Source organism: Monopterus albus, unplaced genomic scaffold (genome assembly GCF_001952655.1).
Source record: "Monopterus albus unplaced genomic scaffold, M_albus_1.0 scaffold50.1, whole genome shotgun sequence".
NCBI classification, from domain to species: domain Eukaryota; kingdom Metazoa; phylum Chordata; class Actinopteri; order Synbranchiformes; family Synbranchidae; genus Monopterus; species Monopterus albus.
The window spans coordinates 2,710,156-2,735,486 of NW_018127930.1; the positions used below are offsets into that span (position 1 = coordinate 2,710,156).

General features: G+C 39.3%; 2 protein-coding genes across 4 annotated transcripts in view; both read left to right on the forward strand.

The window, feature by feature from the left end:
• Window positions 1-13,210, forward strand: part of LOC109960808 (protein turtle homolog A-like) — a 50,030-nt gene extending 36,820 nt beyond the window's left edge. The window contains exons 10-18 of the mRNA XM_020601174.1: window positions 2,242-2,382; window positions 2,813-2,929; window positions 4,084-4,234; window positions 4,494-4,605; window positions 5,914-6,104; window positions 10,549-10,766; window positions 11,110-11,194; window positions 12,179-12,349; window positions 13,076-13,210. Coding sequence (XP_020456830.1) covers window positions 2,242-2,382; window positions 2,813-2,929; window positions 4,084-4,234; window positions 4,494-4,605; window positions 5,914-6,104; window positions 10,549-10,766; window positions 11,110-11,194; window positions 12,179-12,349; window positions 13,076-13,113 — 1,224 coding nt within the window. The 3' untranslated portion in view covers window positions 13,114-13,210. The remainder of the gene's footprint in view (window positions 1-2,241; window positions 2,383-2,812; window positions 2,930-4,083; window positions 4,235-4,493; window positions 4,606-5,913; window positions 6,105-10,548; window positions 10,767-11,109; window positions 11,195-12,178; window positions 12,350-13,075) is intronic.
• Window positions 13,211-13,503: 293 nt separating this feature from the next.
• Window positions 13,504-21,134, forward strand: LOC109960810 (uncharacterized). Of its 3 annotated transcripts, none has more exons than XM_020601175.1 (3): window positions 13,504-15,337; window positions 15,964-16,037; window positions 18,051-21,134. In XM_020601175.1, exons 1-3 carry the CDS (start codon window positions 13,575-13,577, stop codon window positions 18,212-18,214), a joined length of 2,001 nt encoding a protein of 666 aa, XP_020456831.1. In that variant the 5' UTR covers window positions 13,504-13,574; the 3' UTR covers window positions 18,215-21,134. The 3 variants fall into 3 exon arrangements, with proteins under 3 accessions (XP_020456831.1, XP_020456832.1, XP_020456833.1); XM_020601176.1 differs by lacking the exon at window positions 18,051-21,134 and adding an exon at window positions 16,215-16,290; XM_020601177.1 differs by lacking the exon at window positions 18,051-21,134 and adding an exon at window positions 16,218-16,272.
• Window positions 21,135-25,331: the final 4,197 nt, after the last annotated feature.

Below are 25,331 nucleotides of genomic sequence, written 5' to 3' on the forward strand. Positions count from 1 at the left end.
CAGTACGTCAGATCCTGGATGTCCGCCCCAGGGGCCGGGGTTTCCAATATCTGGTGGATTGGGAGGCTTACTGTCCGGAGGAACGGTCCTAGATTCCCCGGATCCTTATTCTGGATCCTGCCTTTCTCGACACCTCAGTCACTTGCCAGTTCGTTCTTGTCTCTAGGCCATTTTTTCTCCGTGCTCTTTCGTTTTTGTATGTATTTATCCCCTAGCCAGCTACTGTTTTGTGTTCCCCCCATGGACTGTCCCTCCGGACCGTGGCTCCACTCTCCCCTCCCAGGCAGGTCAATGCTCAGTCGCCTATCTGTTCCACTATTGCCTTCATCTCTCTGTCTCTACCTTCAGTAGCCACCATCACCACCGACCAGCCCAGGAGTGACCCAGCCTATGCAGCTCGGCCCGGCTCTCCATCTCCTCGCCTCCCGCTGTTGGTCAAACACCCGGCTATTACTCATCGACAGGACTACGCACTATTTCCCTCTGTGTATTGTTACTCTCATCATCACTGTACATAATAAATCACTGCTTGCACCGAAGTCGGCTACCTGGGTCCGCCTCTTTCTCGTTCGCTCACTGACAGGTGCGAACGGCACATAACAATATCTTAATGGATGTGTTCAAGATTAAAAGCATCTGAAGCAATCCACAGAGACTCCTTACTGCCCCTTGTTCTCTCATTTTTTTCACTTTTACTTCAACCATTATAGATACAGGCCAAGTAGTGGGACATCCCAACATTTTGTAACCTTTGTCTTCTCATAAAAAAAACAACAAGAGAAAGTTTGATTTTGAAAGTAGACAACTGAAGAAATCCCCTCATTTTGCCCTGACTTCTCTCCAAAGCCACTCCTCCAAAACATAACATGCACTGCCTGACTCCTACTGATTCTAGAAAAATAACAAATGTCCCTCAAACAAAACAAAAACTCATAATTACCTGTCCAGGAGAAATACGGCCACCAAGTGAAGAGGCAGGCCAGCTAACGGCGTTCAAAACACTTTATTTACTTTATTCAACTTGGTAACACAAATACTGCATGTGGCCTCTGATACCCAGTTAACTGCATTACAATCCTATTTATACCCTTAGAGCAGACTGTGTGTATAAGGAGTCTGTTTCGTGCAGCGGTCTTCTCGCTCTCATACTGTGCACACTGCAGGTTGCAACTTTTGGCAACAACAACAACAACAACATTTCCTATAAGGCTTTATGTCTTAAAGGGGAAGGCCTGGCTTGTAATAACAGTCTCTGTTTGCGATCAAAAACTGCTGTGGGTACCTTCTCTGCCATAGCTTGCTAATTTTAGGTGTAAAACAGAGCAGTAACATGTCTGCGTGCCATTGAAATGCCTTATGGGAGACTCTTGGCCTGTGCAAGGACAGGGTGTGCACAACTAGGAAGTAGATTGACAGGCAGGGAGGCTAGCCAATGGTTTAACTCATGCAGAGTAAAATTATTGGTCAGGCTTTTTTAAGCCCTGCTACTGCCAGAGATTACAGATTTGATTCTTTATGTTTTCAATGCATTTAATGTATTCAGTGCCATCAGGATGGAAGACAAGTTCAAGATATGCAACAAAAAATGCTTCCGAAAAGAATTGCCAACCCTACCTTTAAGAGCAGTATATGAGATTTGCATTTTTTTTTTAAATAAGAGCCCAGGGTGGCAGCTTTTAAAACCATTTCCATTGTTTTGCATGAAAATGATAAAGATTCACCCACTTCCTCACCCTCTCCTCTTCACATGCACCCCCCGAAATACTTTGGTCTGAGCGCCTGTCATGTCGGCAGTTGAGGCGCACCACAGGAAATGTGATAGATTCCTGTAATGTGGGACACGAGCACTGGAGTCAGACTGTTATTCTGCCAATTATTCCAATTTTACCCTGAATGTCACAAAATCTCATACCTACAGTAATACTTTTTCATAGCCTCAATTTAGCGAGGATAATAGCAGTTTTGCCTTCATTAAAATGAGTGGAGACCTTCTGTGCAGTCAAACCACAACACAAGCATTCTACTGTGGCTTAATGGGAAAAAGGGACTCAGAACTGTAACTAAAAGTAAAAGGGGTGAAATCCTTCAAAAAGTGATTTTTGAAAGCTCTGCAGAGCATTTCTATCACCTGTGTTTGGAGTCACCACAGAAATGATGAGAGGGATATACAGAAAAGGCTTTGTAAACGAAGGAACAAAAGCTCATTTTACATTTACAGTGATTTCTGTGCTTTCCTTCAAGTATCCAGGATGGAGCTTGACATCAGAGGGTTCTTTGTTCATGGCCACAGTTAATGACGATGCAGCAGGCATGTACACGTGTACCCCCCGCAACAGCTATGGCAGTATGGGTTCATCTGGGCCAACCTATGTAATTTTACAGGTTAGTGAGCATCTAGCTGGGTCACCCAGTGGAGAGATACCACACATTACACGGTCTGCAATATAAACACCACATTTTTGATCAGTCATATCACAAACTACCACTGAATCTGTCCCCATTGTGCTAAATTGTTTGTCTACACCACTGTGCCTGTATTTTAATCAGCACAACAGCATCTGTCACAGTAGATTAAAAATTTATCAAAAACAAAATTTTTGGACCTTTTCACTCAAGCAGTTGAGCCCTCTGGCATTAACCCAAGTTAACTCAGATACACTACAGTGACGACACTACTGGGGAGTTAATTGTGTGGCTAATCCTTTTGTTATTAAGATAATTGTGTCCAAAGCAGAAGTAATCCTGTCTTAAAAGCCACTGTTGGCATTTCTGCAATCTCCTTGATTCAGCTATATTGCTTTGGCATTTGCAGGATCCCCCAGCATTCAGCATCACTCCAGAGAAGCAGTACAAACAGGAGGTGGGTAGAACCCTTCTCATCCCCTGTCAAGGAAATAAGGACCCAACAATTAAAGTCACCTGGAGCAAGGTAAATACTGTACCTATGTACAGGTGATTCACTTTGTTTACAAGTACATTCTATTTTGTGCATTATGTTTCTGTTGAATTTAGCTAATGCTAATGTAACACAGACATGCACTTTTACATAGGTACAGTAACTTGCACACATACAGTACCTGCACATATGGTGCAATTTGGATATATCAGGATATTGACAATTTGATGTTTTGCTTTTATTGTTTTATGATTGTCCTGCTGTACTGTACAGTACGAAACCAGGAGAGAACTTCAGAATATAGGGGAAGCTATTGTTTGTTACATTCAAAAAATGCATTTTTTATGTTTCCAAGCCAAGTTTATAGCAAAAAATCAAAATCTGTGAATCCAGTTAAATGGGATTTCAGGCAAAATGTTCGCCCCGTCAGTCATGTACAGTAAAACTCCAAGTTGACCATTAGCCGGTGGGCCGTACAGTAGCAGAGAGAGGACCTGTAGGAGATGTGTGTCAGCTGAAAAACAATTCCAGAGGAACATGGTTAAGGCTTAATTTATTCATTTGTTCATCACACTGTATTTGATAAACCCATGTTGGAGTGCTCCAATCAAATGTGAAGAATTTAATCAAATCCAGCTCTTAATTATACCCCTCTACTGAGTTTCACTCTTAAATGCAATATATTACAAAAGGAACTAACCTTTCTAACTTAACACCCACATTTAGCTTGAACACTATAGACTGAGGCCAGAATCCATTAATAGTATTATATGTGACTGTACATATTCTATAATGAAATAACTTTCTAACTACAGTATAACTAAACTAACTCAAAAACGCTGATTTAGTTTTTAGTTACTGTTTAACTTCATATGTATTATTTCATTCACTTTCTGTCAACTGGAGAGCAGAGCCATTAAAAAAAATAAAACGGGAACAAAACATATCACTGTAATAATACTTTTGCACTGTATATTATAGCTGGACAATATGACCTACAGTATATCGCAACAAATTGGCAGTTTACCTTGATAATGATAACTGCAATAATATTTTTAGTACATATACGAATGAATTTTTCTGACTTGTGTTGGCTCACTTCTTGTTCTCCATCCACCAGTTTATAGTGTATATTTAGGCATATGCAGTTTTGTTCCATGTGTCAATGGTCTCTGTGTTTTTGGTAGGTTGGCTTGGCTCCTCGTGTTTCTTACTCCATAGAACCCAATGGTTCTCTGCTGCTGCAGCCACTTGCTAAGGACCACCAGGGGGCATGGGAGTGCACCGCTACTAACCGTGTGGCATCTGTGCAGGCCAGCACACAAGTCTTTGTCCTGGGTGAGTCCAAACAGGAGGATTCCTATCTGAGAATACAGCAACAGAAGTTAGTTGTTGCTATTACATGAGCTTTTTCAAATTGTTTTCTGTATGCACACCACTATTATACACAAGCTGGATGCCTGTGCCTCCACTCCGCCTCCAATGGATAAATGTGGTACATTTAAAGACAGTAGAGATGGCCTCTAAACTTCAGTGGTATCACGAAGTTGAAATGCTGGCCAATTTCCACCAGCTTCTCTCTGTTCCCTCATTACAGGAACTAGTCCCCATGCGGCTACCTCTCTGTCCATCTCTCCAGGGGTGAAACAGGCCAACATATCCTGGGAAGCAGGCTTTGATGGAGGATCAGCACAGACATTTTCAGTTTGGTGGGTGTAAAGCCTCCCACTTTATTCTAGGGCTGTAACCATGGCAGCCATCGACAGCACTGGTATTACTCTATTGATCGCTAGGATGAGGAATTCATTTATCTGTTATCATTTCTTGGCAGAAACAATGAAAAAATGTTGCTGCAGTGCATAACTTTATAATGCAGCGGCCATGCTAGCTGCAATAGAAGGTTACTGCCAAAAGAGAGTGTAATGCACTTGTTACTTAGCACTTTGAAGTTTGCATGAAGTGTCCGTTTTTTTTAGTTTTTTTTTTAGATATGCCTCTGGTGAATTAAAACAGAGTGACAGGCAAGATAAAAAGAATGTAAAACTGGAGGCAGTTGGATACAAATGAACCAGAAACATATGCTATTGATGTATCCAACTTTCACAGCATGAGGCGTACTAAAAACATCTTTGTATACAATTATACTGCATGGGTACAATGTCTTAAAAAGCAGGTTATTTTACTTAAGTGAATCAGTATAACCAATCAATAAAGTGTCAGCTACAGTACTCCCTGTTGTGACAAGTTATGACCAAAGATTATGAGGTGAATTCACGCGTTTTTGCTTTTTCTTTAGACCTACTGTAAGAACTTTATGGTTTCCCATTGACATTTTAACTACATTAATGCCTGAAGATGACAGCAGAAAGGTATTGTTAGCACATTGTGAATTTCAACAAATAAAATTTTAACAACTATGCATTCGTCTGACAGTTGTAAAGGCAAAACCAACTGCTACTGAAAAGCAAAAGCACCCATAGATCTTCTTTTGTTCTTGTAAAATTAACTAAGTTTGCTCTTATATTTTGCTTTATGCTCCACAATAACACACAACATCTATGCTGAATTTAGGTGAGTTTCTGGAAGACAATGCATTCTCTTATCTGTTTTATCATAAAAGAAGAAAGTGCTTTTGTTGAGCCAAAGATGGCATTTTCAGAAACTAAAAAAGGCCTTAATTTCAGACTGACAATCATTTTCAAAGGTTCTTTCAGTTTTGAATAGAATTTCTGTTAAAAATTTGCTTCAGGGTCAGGTAATTTGCTCCATATAAAACAGATGTGTCGAACGTCAGCTCCAGTAGGAGCATGAAAATGTCATAATTGGAGGTGCAGATTCTCTGTGCAATAGCAAGGATACATGAGTACTGTCCCTGCCACAAAATCTGGAGCTGATGGAGGGGAATGAATGATTAATGAAACCTACTTTTCTGTCATGTTTCATAAAACCACACTGCCAGAATTCACCGCCACTCTTTTGTTCTCACTTCTTTTCTTTTGGTCTCTCTCCCTCTGTAGGGTGAAAAAGATCTCTGCCAGTGATAGCGATGGAAAACGGGACTGGTTTTCTGTCTCTGTGCCCCCCTCCTCTGGCACTAGGCTGCAGGTGACAGGCCTGTCTCCTGCTGCCAAATACCAGTTCAGCATCCTGTCTCACAATAAAATGGGCACAGGACCCTTCAGTGAGATTGCCATCGCATGGACCTTGGGTCAGTACCACCCCCCAATTTGTTCTAAATGCATTTGTTTCCAACAGCCTGTTCCATTTTGTATCCAGCTGCAGTTTTGCAAAGTGCTCACTGAGATTTGAAGCTAACAAATATCAGCAGTTAGCATAGCAAACTTTTCATTTTTAGCTGGTGCCAACTGACAGCTTCATCAGTTGAAATGACAAATGTTGCCAGGAGCAGATTATATCAGCTGTAGATAATTAAAGTTAATTCTGTGAGTAACTTGACCAAGGGCCAAAATGAAGTTTGGCTGTTGTGTGGTTGATCTGCTAGTTACAAACTGGTGTCTGTACTCAGCTGAAGATTGCTTGTTTGAGAAGGAAACACCACACATATTAACTTATGATCATGAGGAGACTCCTCAGATAGCTTCATCCATGACCAGCTTTATTACTCAATTACCTGTTCACTGTTTCATCACTTTGGTCCAAACCGACATATCTCAGCCTGAAAGGATTTCCTTGAAATTTTGCAGTGGTGCCCAGACGATAAATCCTAATGTCTGTGGTAGAGATGTTCTGATCTGCTTTTTTTTTTTGGCCCCAGTACCAATACATTCTGCTGATACAGATCACAAACCAATACTTAGGCCTGTATTTACCTACAGTAAATGTTCCTGATATATCTGACGTATTGAAATTTAAATTAATCTGGCACACAGTATTTTTCAGGAACTTCTTAATCCAAATACTGGATCAGGTTCTGGTTCCAAAATTTTTAGTCTATTATCTTAAATGATTGATGTGAATAAAAGAATAATGGGAGGTGGACAGCACACTGTGAAAACTACAGATTCATTACAGAACAGTTACTGACTACTACTTCTTATCCCTGTGTGAACACAGTTTGTGTAACCAGGCCAGTTTAGATATTGCTGTTTGACAGTTTAATAACACTGAATTAACAAAAGGTCACGGCTGTTGTAGCACCACTGGACAAAAGCACAGAACTCTCCATGTCTACATCAAAAGCACAATGTGTGCAGCCCGTAACATCTTGTGTGCACATTGCAGGAGGCTCGTGCTCATGTCTATACCGGACCCATGTTAACTCACACATAGGAAGCAGTTGGTGTACAAAAATGCCTGGAGGAGGCTCCAGAAACACTTTGGAAAAGGGAAGACTACAGTCCATAACTCTGACAAATAATAGACAGTGAGGGAATTACTGGCTACACTTGCATGTACAGTATATGTACAGTGTGTCCATCCCATGGTAAAACCCAGCAAATACAAACTAACACACGATGCCAGGTTCAGTATGAACATGTAATAGATGATAGATCGTGTGTTTTAACTGGGTGTACCTGATGTATTTCTCTATTTTTGGTGGAGTTTTGTTTGGAACTCGTGAGCTTTCATTGTTTTGGTGGATTCTGTGGACCATTTTATGCATCTAGTTTTGAAAAAATAGACTTGAAGCTAAAAATAGACTATAGTTATAAATAGCCTAATGATCTGAAATGGATTGGCTTTATTCTGGCTGATACCAATCCTGTGAAATGTGTCTGGATCGGCGCTGATACCGATACTTGCTATCAGATTGGGGTATGTCTAGTTTTTAGTGAACCTCTGACTTTTTATCTAGCGCTACCAGCAGGCCATAATGTTCACTAATGCTGTAAAATATCGTCTGCTTTTTATGGATAGGCTGAAAAGCTTCATGGTTCCCAGACAGTGTTTTCTAATAACAAACATGAGGTTGACAGTTGTGATTTTGAGTGAAGTGTCTCACTCAATCTGTCATATAGAAGCATATTGCTGCCATCCTGAGAAAAAAAAAAGCTCAGTATCTCATTGTAACGAGAAAAGTTTCTCTCATAGTGAGATACTGTATTTTCTCACAATAATGATAACTTTAGTGAAATGTAGTTCAAATTTGTGGCCAGAAGAACCATCTAATATTATAACACACACTCAAGAAAGGATCATATCACTTCTACTCCTAATGTGAGCCGGCACAGCTTTCAGCAAACATTCTGACTTTACCTGCTGTCACTAATGTCACTAATCAGTCGAGTGAACTGGACATTGTATGTGGGGTGCCTCAAGGTTCAGTCTTGGGACCGAAATTATTCATATTATACATTAACGACATGTGTAAGATTTTGGCTTTTGTGAAAATGGTCACTGCGATATGGGCATCCGGGGATAACCCACAGCAACTCTCGGGACGGGTTTCACAGGAACTTGAGAAGATAAAGAAATGGTGTGATAGTAATATGCTGTCCATGAATATGGATAAAACTAAATTTATGGTATTTGGGAATCGCAGACTAGATAACGAACTGCAAGTGAAAATAGGGGGAGCCAGTATAGAACGAGTATATGAAATTAAATTTCTAGGTGTTATGGTGGATGATAAATTCACCTGGAAATCTCATATCAGATATGTTCAGCATAAAATAGCAAAAAACATATCGATATTGGCGAGGGTCAGACATATTTTGGACATAAAAGCACTACGTATTTTGTATTCTTCATTGATTTTGCCATACTTGGAGTATGGCGTTGAGAACTGGGGAAATACATACACAAGCTCACTTCAACCATTGTATATATTACAAAAAAGAGCGATAAGAGTTGTGCATAGGCTGGGATACAGGGATCACACCAATGGAGCTTTCATACAGTCTAAATTGTTAAAATACTGTAGGTGTAAATTGTTTATTAACCGGCCATCTTTATAAATACACATTACAGAAATATACTGTCTCTGATACTGCTGCCACCCTGAGAAAAAATATTTGCTCAGTATCTCATTAATAACCAGAAAAGATTCTCGTTACAATGAGACACTTTCTAATGTTACAAGAACTTTTCTTGTTAAAATGAGATACTATATTTTTTTGTCATAACGACATACGTATTTTCTCATAATAATGATAACTTAAGTGAAATATAGTTTCAAATTTATGACAAAGAACCATCTAATATTATAACACGCACTCAAGGAAGGTTCATGTCACTTCTACACCCTAATATGAGCTGGCACAGCTTTTAATGAGTGACAGCAGTGCACGGACTGACTCTACCTGTTGTTGCTTGTAACAAGATCAGGACATGTGCAGGGTATCATGGCTCATGAGCTGGTCATTGTGTGGAAGGTTGGTATGAGTGCTGATGAGAGAGAAGCCACTGGAGGGGTGCTCCAGCCAGTGCTGTGCGTGATCTAATGTGTAATCTAATGTGATAACACACACTTGAGAGCGGATCATTTCCACAGTTATTCTCAAGGACCAGTGTTATGCCGAGTTCTGCCTGCCAAGCATTGCATGCCCGTTGCGGGAGCATCGTGCACGGCACCAGCTGGAGCACCTTTTCAGCAGCTCCCGCTCTCATCAACACACATACCAACTGTGATAAATGTATGTGCTAGAGTATTTCATATCCCATAATGGCCCATGTTCTCCTTTTTCAAGACACCAATTTTCCACACAGTGACCAGCACTAGGCTTAGGATGTGGGTGCCAGTCCTTGAGAATCACTGATTTGACACATAAATCCACAATATTTGTTTGTTGTTATGATGAGAAAATACAGTATCTCTTTATAATGTGAAAAAATCATATTTTAATATGAAAAGTATCTTGTAAAATGGAGAAGTATCTTATTACAACAAGAAACCTTTCTTGTTTCACGAGGTACTGAGCAAATCTTTTTTTTTTTTCATGTAGCAGCTGTACACTGCTGTACTGTCATTTATTGGATGCACTGCAGTTAAATTCACCCAGAACGTTGGTTTATCAACAAAATCTGATAAAGACATTCCCAAACCTCAGCTGCACTCTGTAATTACTTCTTCAGTCTTCCTGGATTGATCAAATTTTTCATCAAGGACATAGCTGGGTGTTTAGCACATATATGTATGTTTAGTCCTCGGCTGCAGCCAATGTAAGTCAGGGCAGTGGATTGCATACTGAAATGTTGATTTTACCCTTGGAAACATCTTATCATTCTGTGTAAAGAATCAGAAAGTTGTCTAAGAAAATACCTTTGAAGACACAACTGTTTTGAGGTCTCCTCATGCACGTCTCATTAAGTAGTTGGAGTATTGCAGTTCAACTTTTTTCTATCAATTGGCATCAATATCATCATCAAACTTATCAACTTAATAGTCTTAAAAGTGGCTTGTGAATAACAAGGTGTGCTAAAGTAAGTATGCTGCTTCAATAAAGCAGTAAGGACGTGCCCAAATCAAATATTCATGCTATGATTATTGTTGTCAAAAATACCATGGTATATTGCAACTATTACAATTACAGTATTAATAAATGTTTCTGAAATATTGCTATTAGAGCTGAAATCAAATAAAAGGTTGAACATCAGTGGCAGTAGCAGTTTCTTGAGGCCTAATTTAATTATGTCTACCACAACATATTTGGCTCATCGATTTAAAGTCTTTCTTATTCCCTCTCTATCAGATGCTCCACTGCGAAGAAGTAAACTAAAGGCTCCTGCATCACTGTCAGCTAATCAGAGCTCAGCAGGTGTTGTTCTGCAGTGGTACCTTCCTGATGCTCAGCACCCTCCCATCACAGGCTTTGTTCTCCAATCTCGCACTGAGCAAGGGGAGTGGTTTAATTTGGTCGAGGACATCACTGCCAACAGTAGCAAGATAGTTGTTCCGGGTCTGCACAAGGTAACAAGCCAGTCGTGTTGTTCCCTCTGAGACTAATCAGTGCACACTGCATGTTGAATGCCTCAGAGATTTTTATCTAGGCTATACTTCAGTGGTTTTACTTTTGAAGAGAGTCCTTTTTGCACACTACATGGCAGCCATGATTGTACTGTCATCTTTCAGTCTGTGAGTGTTGCCCTTTCTTCCTTCATCCCGTTTCATGCTCCTTTTCCCTCACTTATACAGGCCTACACGAATTCAAATGAACGTCATTAGCATTGCAGACACAGTCCTGTGTTGACAAAGTGTGGTTTCATCCTCTGTCCTCCCCCACTGTGTGTGTGTGTGTGGATGCTGGTCTCAGGACTGTTTGTACGAGCTGCGGCTGCTATCTCGTCGCGGGGAGTTGCTGAGCGAGCCCAGTCCATCAGTCAATGTCTCCACCATGGGTAGGTGTTGGAGAGCAACCTTGCCCTCTTCACGTTCTCTCCCCACCCTCTGTTTCAACCAGTCTTCTCTCTGTTCTTACTCTTCTCTCTTTCTTTATCCCTCATCCCTTTGTTCACAGTGTTAGACCAAAATTAGAGCAGAGCCCCAGGGAAAGCTGTCCATTAGAAGCCCGAATGATAGAAATAGCTCCGCTAATAATGTCTGAACAGAGTTAGCGATTTGGACTTGTCTTGTCTGATTCTTATGTGAATTTGACATTAATGTTTCATTGGATGTGGTAAATCAAACGAGGGTATATCTACAACTCCCACTTGTCACACAAGGATTGTTGCAACGGTCAGATAGATTGTGAAATTTATTGTAAAGTGTTAAACATAATCTCAGTTTGACCTCTGAACCAGTGATTAGATTTATATTTTGATGATTATGATCACCAGGGGCATAGATTAGATCCACTTAATATGAAATCATGCAGAGGTTTTTGATTTTTTTTTTTTTTGTGAATGTCTTTTACTGTAGTTGTAACTCACTGGTGGGTTGAAACATGCATGTACTGCAAAACAAAACAAAACAAAAAAAAAACAAATAAAACATTTTGTATAATCATGAAAATTCATGAAATATTGCTTTATACTTTAATTTTTAAAATACAAAGGTCTAAAATCTGTACTTTATTTTATCATGTTGTATTGTTATTTGAAATATGTATAGTTTTTAAACATAATTGAAATATATGAAAAATTGAATGAATTATTGATGAAAAAATCAACATCCACATATTAAAATAAATGTACTGTATAGAATGATGTAAAATAAGAAGAATTATGTGTTTTTGAACTGATCTTTATTGTCATAGTGCTGTCTTGGTATTGTTTTCAAGTGTGTGTTGTTTGTGTATGTGTAGTTCTTTATGGTTATAGCTGACTCTACAGTCACTCACCTTTTTATTTATATATGCTATCATTGATGAAATGATGTCACAGGGATGGAGATGTACCCTGCCACATCCCGACTCCTGGAGTTTGTCCCAGAGCCATTACTGACTGGTGTGCTGGGCGGGGCTGCCTTCATGTGCTTGGCACTGGTCTTGCTGCTGGGCTCTGCCTGTGTCATCAGCCACAGGAGGAATAAGCGGCGCAGAAAGAAGAAGGATGGTAAAACACCCCTCACTCCAGAGACACAGCAGACACTCACTTTGATGAACTGCATCAAGAATTTCATCAATTATTCAATAAAATATTGATGGCATTTCCAATCCATTATATAAATCATACTCCACTGCATGGATTTGGTGCTCCTTTGTCCCCCACTCATCCATTCAGTTGTACAAGTTATTGATGTCATTTACATTACTTGCTAATTAGGGTGATTTCTCATTAGTGGCTGATAAATGTAAGTGTAATTAACTTTTTGGACAAGCCTGTGTGCCTTGGGCCTTTTAATGGGCTCTTATTATGGCTGATTATGTTTTTGCTTCTTGGTTATTATGGTTGTATCCTAATGAGTCAGATACCATCTTGCCCCTCTCCCTCCCTTTCAGAGCCTCCTCCTGCCATCTATAAATGTTCCCCATCTATGTAAGTACCTTTTTATCATTTCATTAGAATAACCTCCCACTGACCTTTTCGCTCCACTTTCCTTACAAACTAAAATCTGTTGAACATGCTTTCATATCTTCTTTTTCTTCCCCATCTTTATCTACTGCTGCTGCTGTTCTGGTCTCTCTCTGTCTACATCCCATCCACCCTTTCTCCTTCTATGACTCTCACTCAATCTCAAGTTCTCAGTGTCTATTTCTCTTCCTCATACACCTCCGGTTTTTCTTAGAATTTTCTTCATCCAGCCCTCCCTCCCCCTTTTTCTCTCTCTGTCTCCCACAGAAAGATTTCAGGCACCAGCAGTCCAGACAGTGTGTTGAAGAAAAACCTGCTTCCAGCCAGCACCCTCTATCCCACCACTTCCTCTACCACCACCACCTCCTCCTTGCAGACAGACTGTTCCTCCTTTAGCACTGAGAATTATCATTGGCAGAAGACTCTCCCATCCAACTACAGCAAAGGTCGACTTACAAGGACAGTTTCTTCTCCAATTTCACCTCCAATTGAGTTGATCTCTAGAGGTCCAGATGGTCGCTTTGTACTCCCACCATATGAAGATGACATACTGAGTGTTCACAGCAAGAAAAGCATAAGGTATGACCAACCTACTAGAGTCCGAAGGTCGGTGTCACTGTACTCTGAGAGAGAAGATAGGAAAGAGCCAGCATACGTGCTCTCTGTTGAGCTCCCACCTTGCCAACCATTTCAGCAGCTGCACCATTATGATTCATATATCTTGGATCAGAAAGAAAGATACAGTGGCTTTCCTGAGCTCAGCAGCATGTGCTCAAACAGCAGTTTGACTACCATTTCTAATCAGGTCCGAGAACTAACTCCCACGTTTCCAGTGCTCCCACATATCAGATCAGGCCTTGGTAAACTGTCTACAACCGCGAGCACCCTGGTGCTCCAAATGGAGCATGAGCGGGAGAGAGGGAACCTAAGTCGCTGCCTGAAACTGGCTCAGGAGAGGGAGGAGCTAGAGAGGGAGCTCAGAAGGTACAGTCTGGAAAGAGGCTCCACAAGGGAAATTAAGAAAGAACAACCAGATATGGAGACAAGAGAGTTTGTTTGGGAATATAAGAGCAGCACTTTGCCACACAGATACCCCCAGGACAGAAAGGAGAACTTTGGTATGTCCCCAAATCCTTACTCTTCATCCTCTGTCCACTGGGAAGCCCATCCTCATGACTCTGCTCCCACTCTCAACCCTACTAGGACCCATTTCAGTCCATCTTCACCTACAAGTCCTCCTTTTAATTCTGGCAACTATCATCTTGTTCCATCCTTCATCAAACAGGCCCCCCATCAATCTGAGGAAGTAGACAAAAACACATTAACTCTCCCACACTTCTCCTCAATGCACCAGAGACATGAGAGGTTAGAGGCTGCACCAGAGGACTATGATAATTCACCACCATCCACAGTGTTAGAAATGCATATAAATAATTCATGCTCTGAGGTACCAAGAAAGAACAGTTTTAGTCATGACAGCCTTTCAACGTTGTCTTTCCATAGCACTAAATATACTGAAAGATCTAACTCAACTCTCAGTGCAGTGCCAGACTCTTCAAAAGCAGAGGTAGTGTTCGGTGAGCCTGCTGCTGAAGATATGTGTGTTGAGATGAGTGTAGATGAGCCAGAGTTGGAGGTGTGTGTAATGCGGCCTACAAGACCAATGCTGCATCAGAGAATTGCCTCTCATGTGCAACAAGGGCGCTCGCTGACTCGCAGAGGTCGGTATGATGACATCAGGAGGAGCACAAGCTTTAACTGCCATAGTCCTGCATCAGTGGACAATATTATGAGGTTCCAAGCTTCTCCACAACCTACAGAACCAGAACTCTGGAGACCTGTGACCCAAGGCTCTAAAATCTGGGACTCTAAGCAGCGAAGTCAGAGCCTAGACTCAAGGAAACAGAAAAAGAGCAATTTCCTGACTCCTGAAGCATGGATAGACTCACTCAGCCAAGAGAACTGCTCTGTTGCATCTTCCTCCAATCCAATCACTCTGGTCAGAGAGCCTCAGAGTTTTCCTCTCAGGAAGATCTCCAAATCTCCTGCAAATTCTCCTTCTGCTAGCCAAGCTGCCTCCAACTCATCTCCCGCTGTGGACCCTTTATATCCAAGGAGCAGTCCAGACAGGCCTTTATCAATTCGTGACTTAACTTCCCACTCTAAGCCAAGAAGAGGGCCATCCATCTTTCCAAGTCCTGCCAAATGGCCAACCACCTACCACCAGGAGGCCATGAAAGAGGCAGAAAGTTGCTTGGAGGCCATGATAGAAGCTTCCAGATGCTTACCATATGATGACAATGATCAAGACACACTGGAAGTGGAGGCAGGAGGCTACAATGGAGCGCTGGAGTCTGGGAGCAACTACAGCAGTTATGCCAGCAGCGGCCGAGGCAGCATGGAGCCTACTAATGGACGCCTGCCCCCGTGTCACCTTTCCCCAACCCCTACCAGTTCACCTGAGACTGTAGAGGAGAGCCATGGGAGCACAGAGGACAAGCACAGCCACCAAATGGAACCATGCCAAAGGTATTAAGAACATTATAGATGAGAGAAATATGTTTTATAGAAGAAAATGTGGGGGCTTGCATTTATAGCATGCGAGGACCCTGAGAGTTCAATATGAGACTTTCAAGGTGAGCCTAATGTACACTAATATAATTCAAATAAGAAAGAAAGTACTGTAGGTACTATATTTTTGTATCAACTGCAAGTGTGGGGGTGTCAAATTCTGTTGCTATGATTTGAAATGCAGTGCAAGCAATGTCAAAGCAATATGAAAAGCAGTTTGTCAATATGAAAAGCATCTGTTTGAATAGCTCGACAAGCACTGGTAAACTCCATAAACCAACATGTTTCATAACTTCTTTTCCTACTGTGTCTTTACTGTTGTGTAAATGAGCAACAAGCATTACTAACATAAAATGTCTTGGTAGGATGTTAGCAAAAATATCTTCAGAACATCTGCTTTGTGTTGAAAAGTATTGAACAACATAGAAAATGTTTGATTAGAAGAAAAAAGCAAATTGGAGAAGAGTCCCGAATGGGCTTGAAGTATTCTGTAGTTCATTGGGAGTGCGTTGACCTTTGCAGATATTGTTGAGTGTGTGTGTGTTTACATTTGTGATGTAAGTGATGTTTCCTGACTTCTTTAGGAGAAAAGTCTCTGTTGATGAGAATTATGAGTGGGATGCTGCTGATATCTGCTCACAGCCTGGAGACCACGATGGTGAGGAGATTAATTTTCTTAATAATATGCAATTCACATTTTGGTACAAACCCTGATGGATAAATATATGGTATTTTTTGAATGCAGTGTGATGCAGTGCCAAACCAAAAATCATATGCTGTGGAATTTTAAGTTGAAGATTTTTCACAGTTCATCCAAATATTTTCTTCACTTCAGTAGACAAATCCTCACCATTTAAGCTGTGGGAATACCATGCTCTCTAGTGTGCAAGGATACGGCAGGTCACTGGGGCATCACCTGATGAAGGCAAGTTGTATTTCTCACCTTCAAAAAGAAGTTGAGAAATATAATGATACCAAAATTAAATAAATAATGTTATAATAGGCTTGTGAAACTTTCCAATCTGCCCATTAGTTGTGTATAGGAGAGAGAAAAATGTCACTCAGCAACTCTCATATGAGCATCAGTGTGCAAACTAAATTAGCTATGACAGTTAGCATGTGAATAACCAGTTAGTAATAACCTCCATTCCTCAGCATCAGTTACCTGTGCTATCTGAATAACCAGTTAGTAATAACCTCCATTCCTCAGCATCTGCAACTGTGCTATCTTGACATGGTACCCTTCAACAATTAGCATCAATTATGTCCTCATCTGTATGGGGGAGTGGCAATATTAGCTCCTTTTTATCAAATAGTTCTGGGACCTAAAAGTTTCTTGCACATTCCTGTTTTTGTGTTCACACCACATCTGAAAATCATTAAAATTTACCAGTAATTTAAAACAGTTGGTGGAAGAGAATTCAAGAACAACACAATTTTTTGGTTGTTCTTTGTTCTCTACTGTGGCACGACTGTGATTTTTGAAGGGTTTTAATGAATGGGTGCACATACTGTGTGTAGAGGTGGGATAGGAAAAACCAGAATAACCCAGTGTATTTTGGTCATTTATTTTCTGCTTGAGAAAGCACTTGAAAATAAATCAACATTTCATTTTTGAGTTTGTGTTGTTAGAGTAGTCAATAAAAAATAGTTATTTTTATCTTTGTAATCCTACAAAGAAAGTACACCTCCTTTCCTAATACTACAACAAGTCCTCCCATTTAAAGGAAAAAAATGTTGTTTGTAACTGATTTTTAAAAGCACTAATCTGACGCCTCTGTCGACAGCTGTTGTAAATCTCTATTTAAAACTAACATCTACTATTAAGTCTTCATGCTTTAGTTTTTACAAAGTACTTAATTAAGGTTTCTTAAGCTTAGGGGACCTTTATCATCATGGTTACAACACTAATCACAGTTTATATTATGGGGGTCATGGTTGGAAAAAGAAGTCAGCTGCTCATTTTGTTGACCTGTCTATCCATACTGGCCCCCTCCCGACACAGACCTTGTCACTCTGTGATAACAATAATTACTACAATGGCCAGAGGACATTGCCACTTGATTGCATGTGCATGCTGTACATGCTGTGCACAAATTGTGGCAGCTGTAAGGTTTGTCTTACACCAGTGAGTGATTTTAAGCACTCGATACTTCCTGAGAAGTACAGTATACAGAGTTCACTTTTTGATGACTGATTATGTACAGTATAGTAAACATATTTTGTCTCTACTGTTCAATTTGCTGTGATTTATAGGTTTTATAGTGTTCCCTACTTGCACAAATGTATTTTCAAACCAATGGCCTTGTGTATATTGCCATTTTTTACATTTTTTTATTTTTTATACAAGACCTATAAACTTGCATTCAGTGACTTGCAATTGCAGTGTAGCATATGCTCTAGAGAGTGGCATTTACCGACCCTTACTGGCATGCTTAGCAGTGATTTGTTACTGAATTTTCGGAAACAAATTAAGAGAAAAGTCAGACATGTTTTCATGCTCCACTGAATTAACTCGCAAGCTGACCTGCGTTTCCACAGTTTCATATCTGTGGGAGTTCGGGATGGAGGAGACGAACCCACTGGGGCACAGCCATGTACTGAAATAGCATTTGAAGTAAAATATCAGGAAAATGCAAAGATAATTTCATAAGTTTCTTTTTACCCACAGGCCTGCTTCCTTCAATGAATCTGCTGAAGCCTGCTCCATGTTGTAGCCTTCCTAACATGCAATGCTCCACTAAGGCACTGAAAAATTGCAATGAGCTCTCTTTGCTCTCAGGGCATCAGAGCAGTTGCTTTGCTGAGCCAGAACCAGACACTGTGATGTTCTGACAGCACCAGCCTTCGGCTCATTTCAGCTGGTGTGTCCTTTCACTTATGGACTCTTATCAACAAAAGGTGCATGTGGCAGAAAGTGAGCATTTGCCTGATCGGTCTGTTTCTCTTTTTCAAACCTTCTGTATAAAGAGCAAAAATACTCAATGGCTTCTTGAGCATATTTTGCTTGGTCTCTTTGACCGTCATTTCTTACAGGTCTAAAATTAATGGAGATACCAAATTATCTTTACACTTATGCAGAGCTTTAAAATGTAGGTGCTTTTCTGTGACCTGTCATTATCATGCTTTCATTGTACTAAGAGACAGCCTACCGGTCTGCTGACATCAAAGCATTTCACTGAGCTGATGGATCCACTCTGTTCTGTGGTGTAGTTTGATACACATTCATCATTCAGGGATGACTCGGTGGCCACACATGGGGCAAAACGATCTCAGTCATCATCAAGTGACTGGTTTAGGCTGTGAGTGATTAATGTTTTTAAATATCATCAGTCACCTTAGAGTTTCCTGAAAGAGACATTTATAAAATGCCAATAAATGAGGAAGATAAACAGAATATAAAAGGTTTTCCTGCTACACTGTTACTGTTTTTCTGTACTCAGTAAGGATGAAAGCCTTGATTTCTTATCAAGCTGTCTCTTTGTTTAGCGACACACAGTCTCTAATTTGTAAAGAAAAAGGGTCATGTCACCTGGTTGGAGTTTTCCTTGTTTATTTTTATATACTGTATGTAAATTAGCTTTTTAAAATTTAGCTTTAATTAATTTTCAAGGGCCAATTCACTGAATCATTACTGCTTTTCCCCCCAGTAACACCTGCTTCATACTCGGTTATTCACATTGACACCTGGGGGATAACAGTTGAGTGATTAAATGCTTAAGCTGATGTAAGGTGCATCAACACATCCTTCTAAGACATGGCAATAACTCCATCAAATATTGTAGCAGCACTGTTATGCAATTTCATATTTTTGAGGGTTCAGTCATATCAGTATTTATATCAATAAACATTCAAACCAGAATCTATTAATTTCAGTGGGATCCTGGTGTGGTGCTTCATGCTTTCCATTAAAGTAAGCATTGGATCATAAAATGTGGCCAGGACAGCCATAAGAGAAAGTCAGATTGTAAAAGTAAACAACAATTGATGTTGATGGCATGACAGAACAGAAGTTGAGTGAAATTGAATAAAATCATATATCATAAAATTATTACAACTATCATTATTTTAATGGGAAAAGCAGTCCCCTCAGGGGCACCAGTGGATGTCTCACCTCTAGCACCAAAATGTCCAGTAGCAGCTCTGTATTCACTGTAATATAACCCTGCTTTACTGAATGAGAAGCAACTCTAATGGAGCTTTCTGTTGCATCCATTGTGCCACAAACAAAACTAGCTAAAACCTACTGCACTGTTAACTGAGCTCCATCTACCAGCTATTTGACAAGACAGTGCAAATGAATTTAGCTCTGCTACTTTCTGGTATGACTGGGCACTTGTGTGAAGAGTTTTGTATTACAGTGGAACACAGTTTATTGCATTATTGGAAATATGGCAGCACCAAACCCTACATGCCAGTGTATATGAGGATTGTTCTTGTTTGCTCTGGAGGATCAACGCTGCATCTTTTACAGCACAAGCCTGCCACCATAGCCCTAAACCTACTGGGAGAAACATGTTTAAGCCTCATGCTCTCTTTTCTTCATGAACAAAGGAGGATAAAGAAAATGTACATTTTGCTTACTGCTCTAGCTCAAGGCTTTCACATTAGTCAACCACATAATTAACTCAGAACTCCACAGTGTACCAGAGCATTGCAGGGTATCCATCCTATAATTGAAATTCTCTCATAGAGGCTTCATTTACTACAAATCAATGTTTCACTTGTGTAGAACATTTTCATTTTCTGGTGTACGCCCAGTGTACCTCAAGTCCATAAGTGATCAAACCCCATACTGCTGCTCAGGGGATTTGTAGTCAGCACTATGTTTTTGCCAAAATTTTTTTTAAATCATAACTATAAATTCTGTTTCCATTACATCAAGCAAAAGAAGGATATGTAAGAATATCACTTCTGTATACCAGGTCTAATACTTTAAAATAAATAATTTGACCTGTGTTTGACATTCAAGTCTAAAACCTGAATAGCAGAATTCTCTGGGGAACTACAATATATGGTATGTTGAGTGCTATTGAGAATTCAGTCATGAAATATTCTTGCAGAAAATGGAAAAACATAACATTAACTACAGAAAAATGTGGATAAACAGTACCAACAGAGCACAACAGCACAATGGAAGAAAACCTAACAAAGGAAACCTGTTCACAAAGAGCTGTGAACAACAGCAAGGGCTCATAAACCTGATTGTTATATTGCTACCATTCTCAGTTATTGTGTGTACTTAGGGGGATTAGCTTTAAAGTAAGCACTTTTTACAGTGTCCATTAAGAAGTGAATGAATTATTTGCAAAGTGTAATGCAAGAAAATGTCATTTACCCAATGACAAGTATAACCATATGGTGCTCATGATGCTCACCAGAATCTTTCTGACTGAATGTCATCATAAAATTTTCCCAGACTGTGAGATTTTAGCAATATTAAGATGTCTGCCACAGCAAACACAGTCAATATAGATAATTTTCAGATTCTATACTGAATGAATTTAAGACTCTTTAAGACTTGTTTTTGAGAAATTTTTACAAAAAAAAAAACAAAAAAACAGATGTACTTTTACTGTAGCAGAGTAGCTGAATAGATTTCAGTGAAATTCAACTGTCTTTCAATGCATTCAAAGCCTCTGCTGCAAGAAGGGGGAGCTTGCTGAAGTAAAGCACTGTATGTTTTTTGACACTGACAGCTAAAAAAATCTTTTATATTAATAGATGCATATAAGTCCATAATAAAATTGAAATACAAAGCAAATATGTGTCTGCTTATGCACTGGAATCCTTCTATAAACTTAAAGAGAAAGTCTGAGCTGCAAAGAAATTTTAATAAGCTAAATCTCACCCCACTTTTGTATTATTTTGTTAAAGACTTTCATGCTTTTTTATTTAAAACACATTTAAAACAATAATTTTTAGATTTTTTTAAAGCCCCTGAAAACCTAAACCAGTATTTCTCTACAACATTAAATCTACACTGCCTAAATTTTTTGCCTGGTTGCAACAAATTGTGCAAAAGGCAGTCTCCAGTCTAATGCTAGCATTAGTTGACTAACAAGTAAATTTGTCAGTCCAGTAGGACGCTCGGGTTACTTCTAACACAAAGCACAAACACTAGACAAAGCTCAAATCATTCCCAAATGAAACTCATATTAATTCCATACAAAGGTAAACTCATGACCATGCTAGGTCACCAATGTTACCAAAATAAACATTAGCTTTAGAAGCTAATGCATCCAGAAGGAAAAACACCACACCTGAATCAAACCTTAATGTGTAATGAAACCATCTCAAAAAGCCAAACCGATGTTAACCCTGTTTCTTTCTTTCTCCAAAGAATGTGACCACTTCAGTCTGGCTGCCACTGTTTTGGTCTTTTAGTTGATAAGAACTCCTCCATGGCTGGCTGTACGAAAGGACTACTTGTGGTCAAAACATTGCATAATAGAACATTTACTAGGTGGCAGGCGGGACTAATTTATGGACTGGTCTTTGACAGGACAGTTTAGAAAAGCTGGAGTAACAATAGAAGTGCTGTAGGCAGAGTGTCACAGAGAGCCATTGTATAGCAGAGAGGCACCACGTCCTGTCTCATTTTCATTACAGTTATCAGACAATGTGTAAAATCTTAGTCAATGCACCTTATAAGAAAAAAGTTATTTAGTTAATGGTTATAAAAATTAAAAAATTAAGAAACCTTATTTCATTAGGACTGTATGGGTGTGGCTTGTTTAGATTTGAGTGTCAAAAATAAAAAAAACCCCACCAACTATCATCAAATACTGATCAAATACTGCTGAAACACTGAAATTTCCCCATTGAGGGATCAATAAAGTACCTACCTACCTACCTACCTTAAAACATTGCATAATTCTGATTGGTCCAAATGTGTGACATTACAGTTTCCCAACAGACCTCCACCCATTTTAAACCAGAGCACAGAGAAAAAAGAAACAAATCTTTCTTGTAAATTAGCTAAGACTTTGTAATTTTGGCTGTAATAATGTGAAATAATTAATGAAATAATGAAAATAATGTGTTTATGTACTGTAGGTTAGCAATAGTTATAGTAAGAACCTAATAGAAAAATTGGTTTTCTGGGTCCCTAATAAAATAAAAATGCCAGTAATAAGCCCAGGCTCCAGTTTGTGGTGTTCTCCTGTTGGATTGCATTAAAGTATTTACATAAAATAATGGCAGCACTCATAAATCAGACTTAAATAACCACTTCTTTCTCAAAGATTAAACATGTATTCATTTGATATAATTTCACAGCTTCACTCTGTTTCTAATACATTTGTAACAGCAAGTAAATATCTGGCATTTGTCAGTAAATATTATTAATAGTTTATCTGCAGCTTTTTTCTAGATAACAACAGTGAATAGTGTAAACCAGAGGAACAATCTGTGATGGTGTTCAGATATACAGCTCCATTCTATTCTGTTGACACTGAGTGCACAGCTGACTGTTTTGACTGATAAAATACTAGTCTTGCATCTGAACCAGCTTCCAATTATACTAATGGTATTAGTACTGCACCACAAGACAACCCTGATCCTGTGAAAATGATTGGGGATAATGTCACGGTCATCTTTTTTAATCTTCAGCAATTTCATTTATTTAGACTTTTATATCGCTTTGACCTCAGAGTTTATGGGGTGTGACAAACATATTTCTTGTTTCTGGCTGTGCTGTAGATTTTTCACAATGCTGAGAGAAAACACAGAGCTGAAATGAGTGCGTGTATAAGTGCAGCCACTTCAACAGTGGCGAACACTCGTAGCATTTTCATTGTGCATACATTATATGAATTTATCAGTAGTGTGTGCACCATTGACTGTATATGAAAACTAGGCAAACCCGCCATGATGTCACCCATTGGTTTTCTGAAGAGCAGTTTTGAAGTATGGCTGTTGCCATATTGGTAGTGCTTCACTGCACCTTTGAAGTCTAATCCAAAAATGTGCAAAGAGGCGAGCGTGAGTGGAGCTCTCTAGACAACTAGTGGCTAGCCACCTATGGTGGGACCCTCCCACTTGTCACTTAAAGTGGCCACGTCCTTTTTTATGAGTAACTTTTAGTCTCAATATAATTTAAACGTGCAAGTTCCAGTGGACGTGGAAGGGGAAATTAATTATATAGACTAAAGCAGGGCAATTTAACATGGGAGTTTATAAGGACTGACTCCCTGTTGGAGCCAGCCTCAAGTGGCCATTTAACAAACTGCAGGTTTTGGTACTTTTGCATAGGCATCATTTCTCAGCCTCAGAGGTTGCTGCTTGGTATGCACTTGTATTTGGGCAGCACCTCCTGCTACCGTGACTGTATGTGGAGTGATATTTTTCAATGAAAATCTTTATTTTATTCTTCATCCTGTGACATTAGTTCTAAGCTTTCTATTCAAGCAGTGACACACTAACAATTTGATATCAGCTTTATATAGACGTTGTGCAGAATAGATACAATACTGTACATGGGTGGAAATCCTATATGTTAACTGTCATAACTGATTTGAGATGACAGTCAGTTATCAGTTCTTACATTTTACCATCTATAAACACCATTACCTCATAGAGTATCAATAAGTTTTGTATGCTTAAAATAAACTATGATTTGTAACTTTTAACTTTATAATTCATAAGATTATTCACATTAACATGGCAGCACCTGTCCAGTAGCATTAACTTGATACAGGTCTGATGCAGCATTAGAAGTGTGAGCAGTAAACCGTGAGGCTGATAGCTCATAAGAATGCAAAAAGTAACACTGGATTACATTCATGCATCATTTCCTGTGAATCCGTTATACATGTGAAAGCAATTTGAATGGTGGGAACGGTCAGCCCTGCCAGAACAATGAAAACCAATTAACTAGAGAGGAAATTACAGAATGTAGAAATGTTTTTTTTGATTGATTGATTTGATTTATTCTTTCAAGCATGTAAAGACAGTTGATATATCGACACACATAATTTTACACATATCCAACAAATGCTAATCCAATATCAATTTGCTTATACCTAGTACATGCTTGAATGGAATAGGAAGAAGTCAGACTTATCCAGTCCTACCCCATGACATCATCTTACCATCATTGGTTTGCAAGCAGTATCTCTACATAAATAATTATCTTCTACACCACACAAGTAATATACTAAAAAATAAAAAATGTTGAATAGATAGTGCTGAAAAAATGATCATAAGTAGCATCAACAACATGATTTAACTTTGAAAATCTTTGGAAAACTCATGTTCTGTCTTTAGTCATCTCTAAGTCAGGTCTCCTAGAATGTTCCTCATCTGAAGTCAGTTGCTCATGCCCACGTCAACGCACTTTAACTGACTGAACCTGTGTTGAACCAAGTGTTGTCGTTTTATCTGAAGACCAGTGTGTGCACCCAGAATCTTTTTCTCTTCACTGGAAACTTTGGTATGACATCAGTTTACAACTCATTCTGAAGGTTACAAAAAAATGTTTCACCCTGAAATCCATGCTCATGACTAATGTCAACTGGGGCTGTAATAATGCATTAATTGTGCTGTACATTAAATGTAAACACGATCAGTTTCTAGCTGCAGCACGGTGACATTTTCACATTGTGTACTGCTGTGTTGAAGGCATTTAGGTCCCATTTAACCTTGCAGGCATTCTTAATTATTTTTGTGTTTTTCCATCTTCAAGTGGGCTACAGCAGGTATTTTATTTTCCATGACAAAAAGAATGAGGATGGCAATTAGTGCTTGTTGCTGAGGATAAGCCACAGCTATTATCTCCTGCCAAGTGTAAAATTAGTGCGATTATCAGCAATATTACTGTAGAAATATAGTTGGGCATGGATAATTTAAAGATTGAAACCTAAATAGGACTTTTTCAATCAGTCAATCTGTGCATCCAGCATTCAGTCTGAGAGGAGAGAATTCACGACATGTCAGCAAAGTTAATTAC

Excerpts from the sequence above, each read along its gene's own strand:
- LOC109960810 (XM_020601175.1), top strand. The coding sequence starts at position 13,575 with ATGTGCTCAAACAGCAGTTTGACTACCATTTCTAATCAGGTCCGAGAA. Across the intron at positions 15,338-15,963 it reads CAAATGGAACCATGCCAAAG|GAGAAAAGTCTCTGTTGATG; the intron begins GTATTAAGAACA and ends TGACTTCTTTAG. Across the intron at positions 16,038-18,050 it reads ACAGCCTGGAGACCACGATG|GCCTGCTTCCTTCAATGAAT; the intron begins GTGAGGAGATTA and ends TTTTACCCACAG.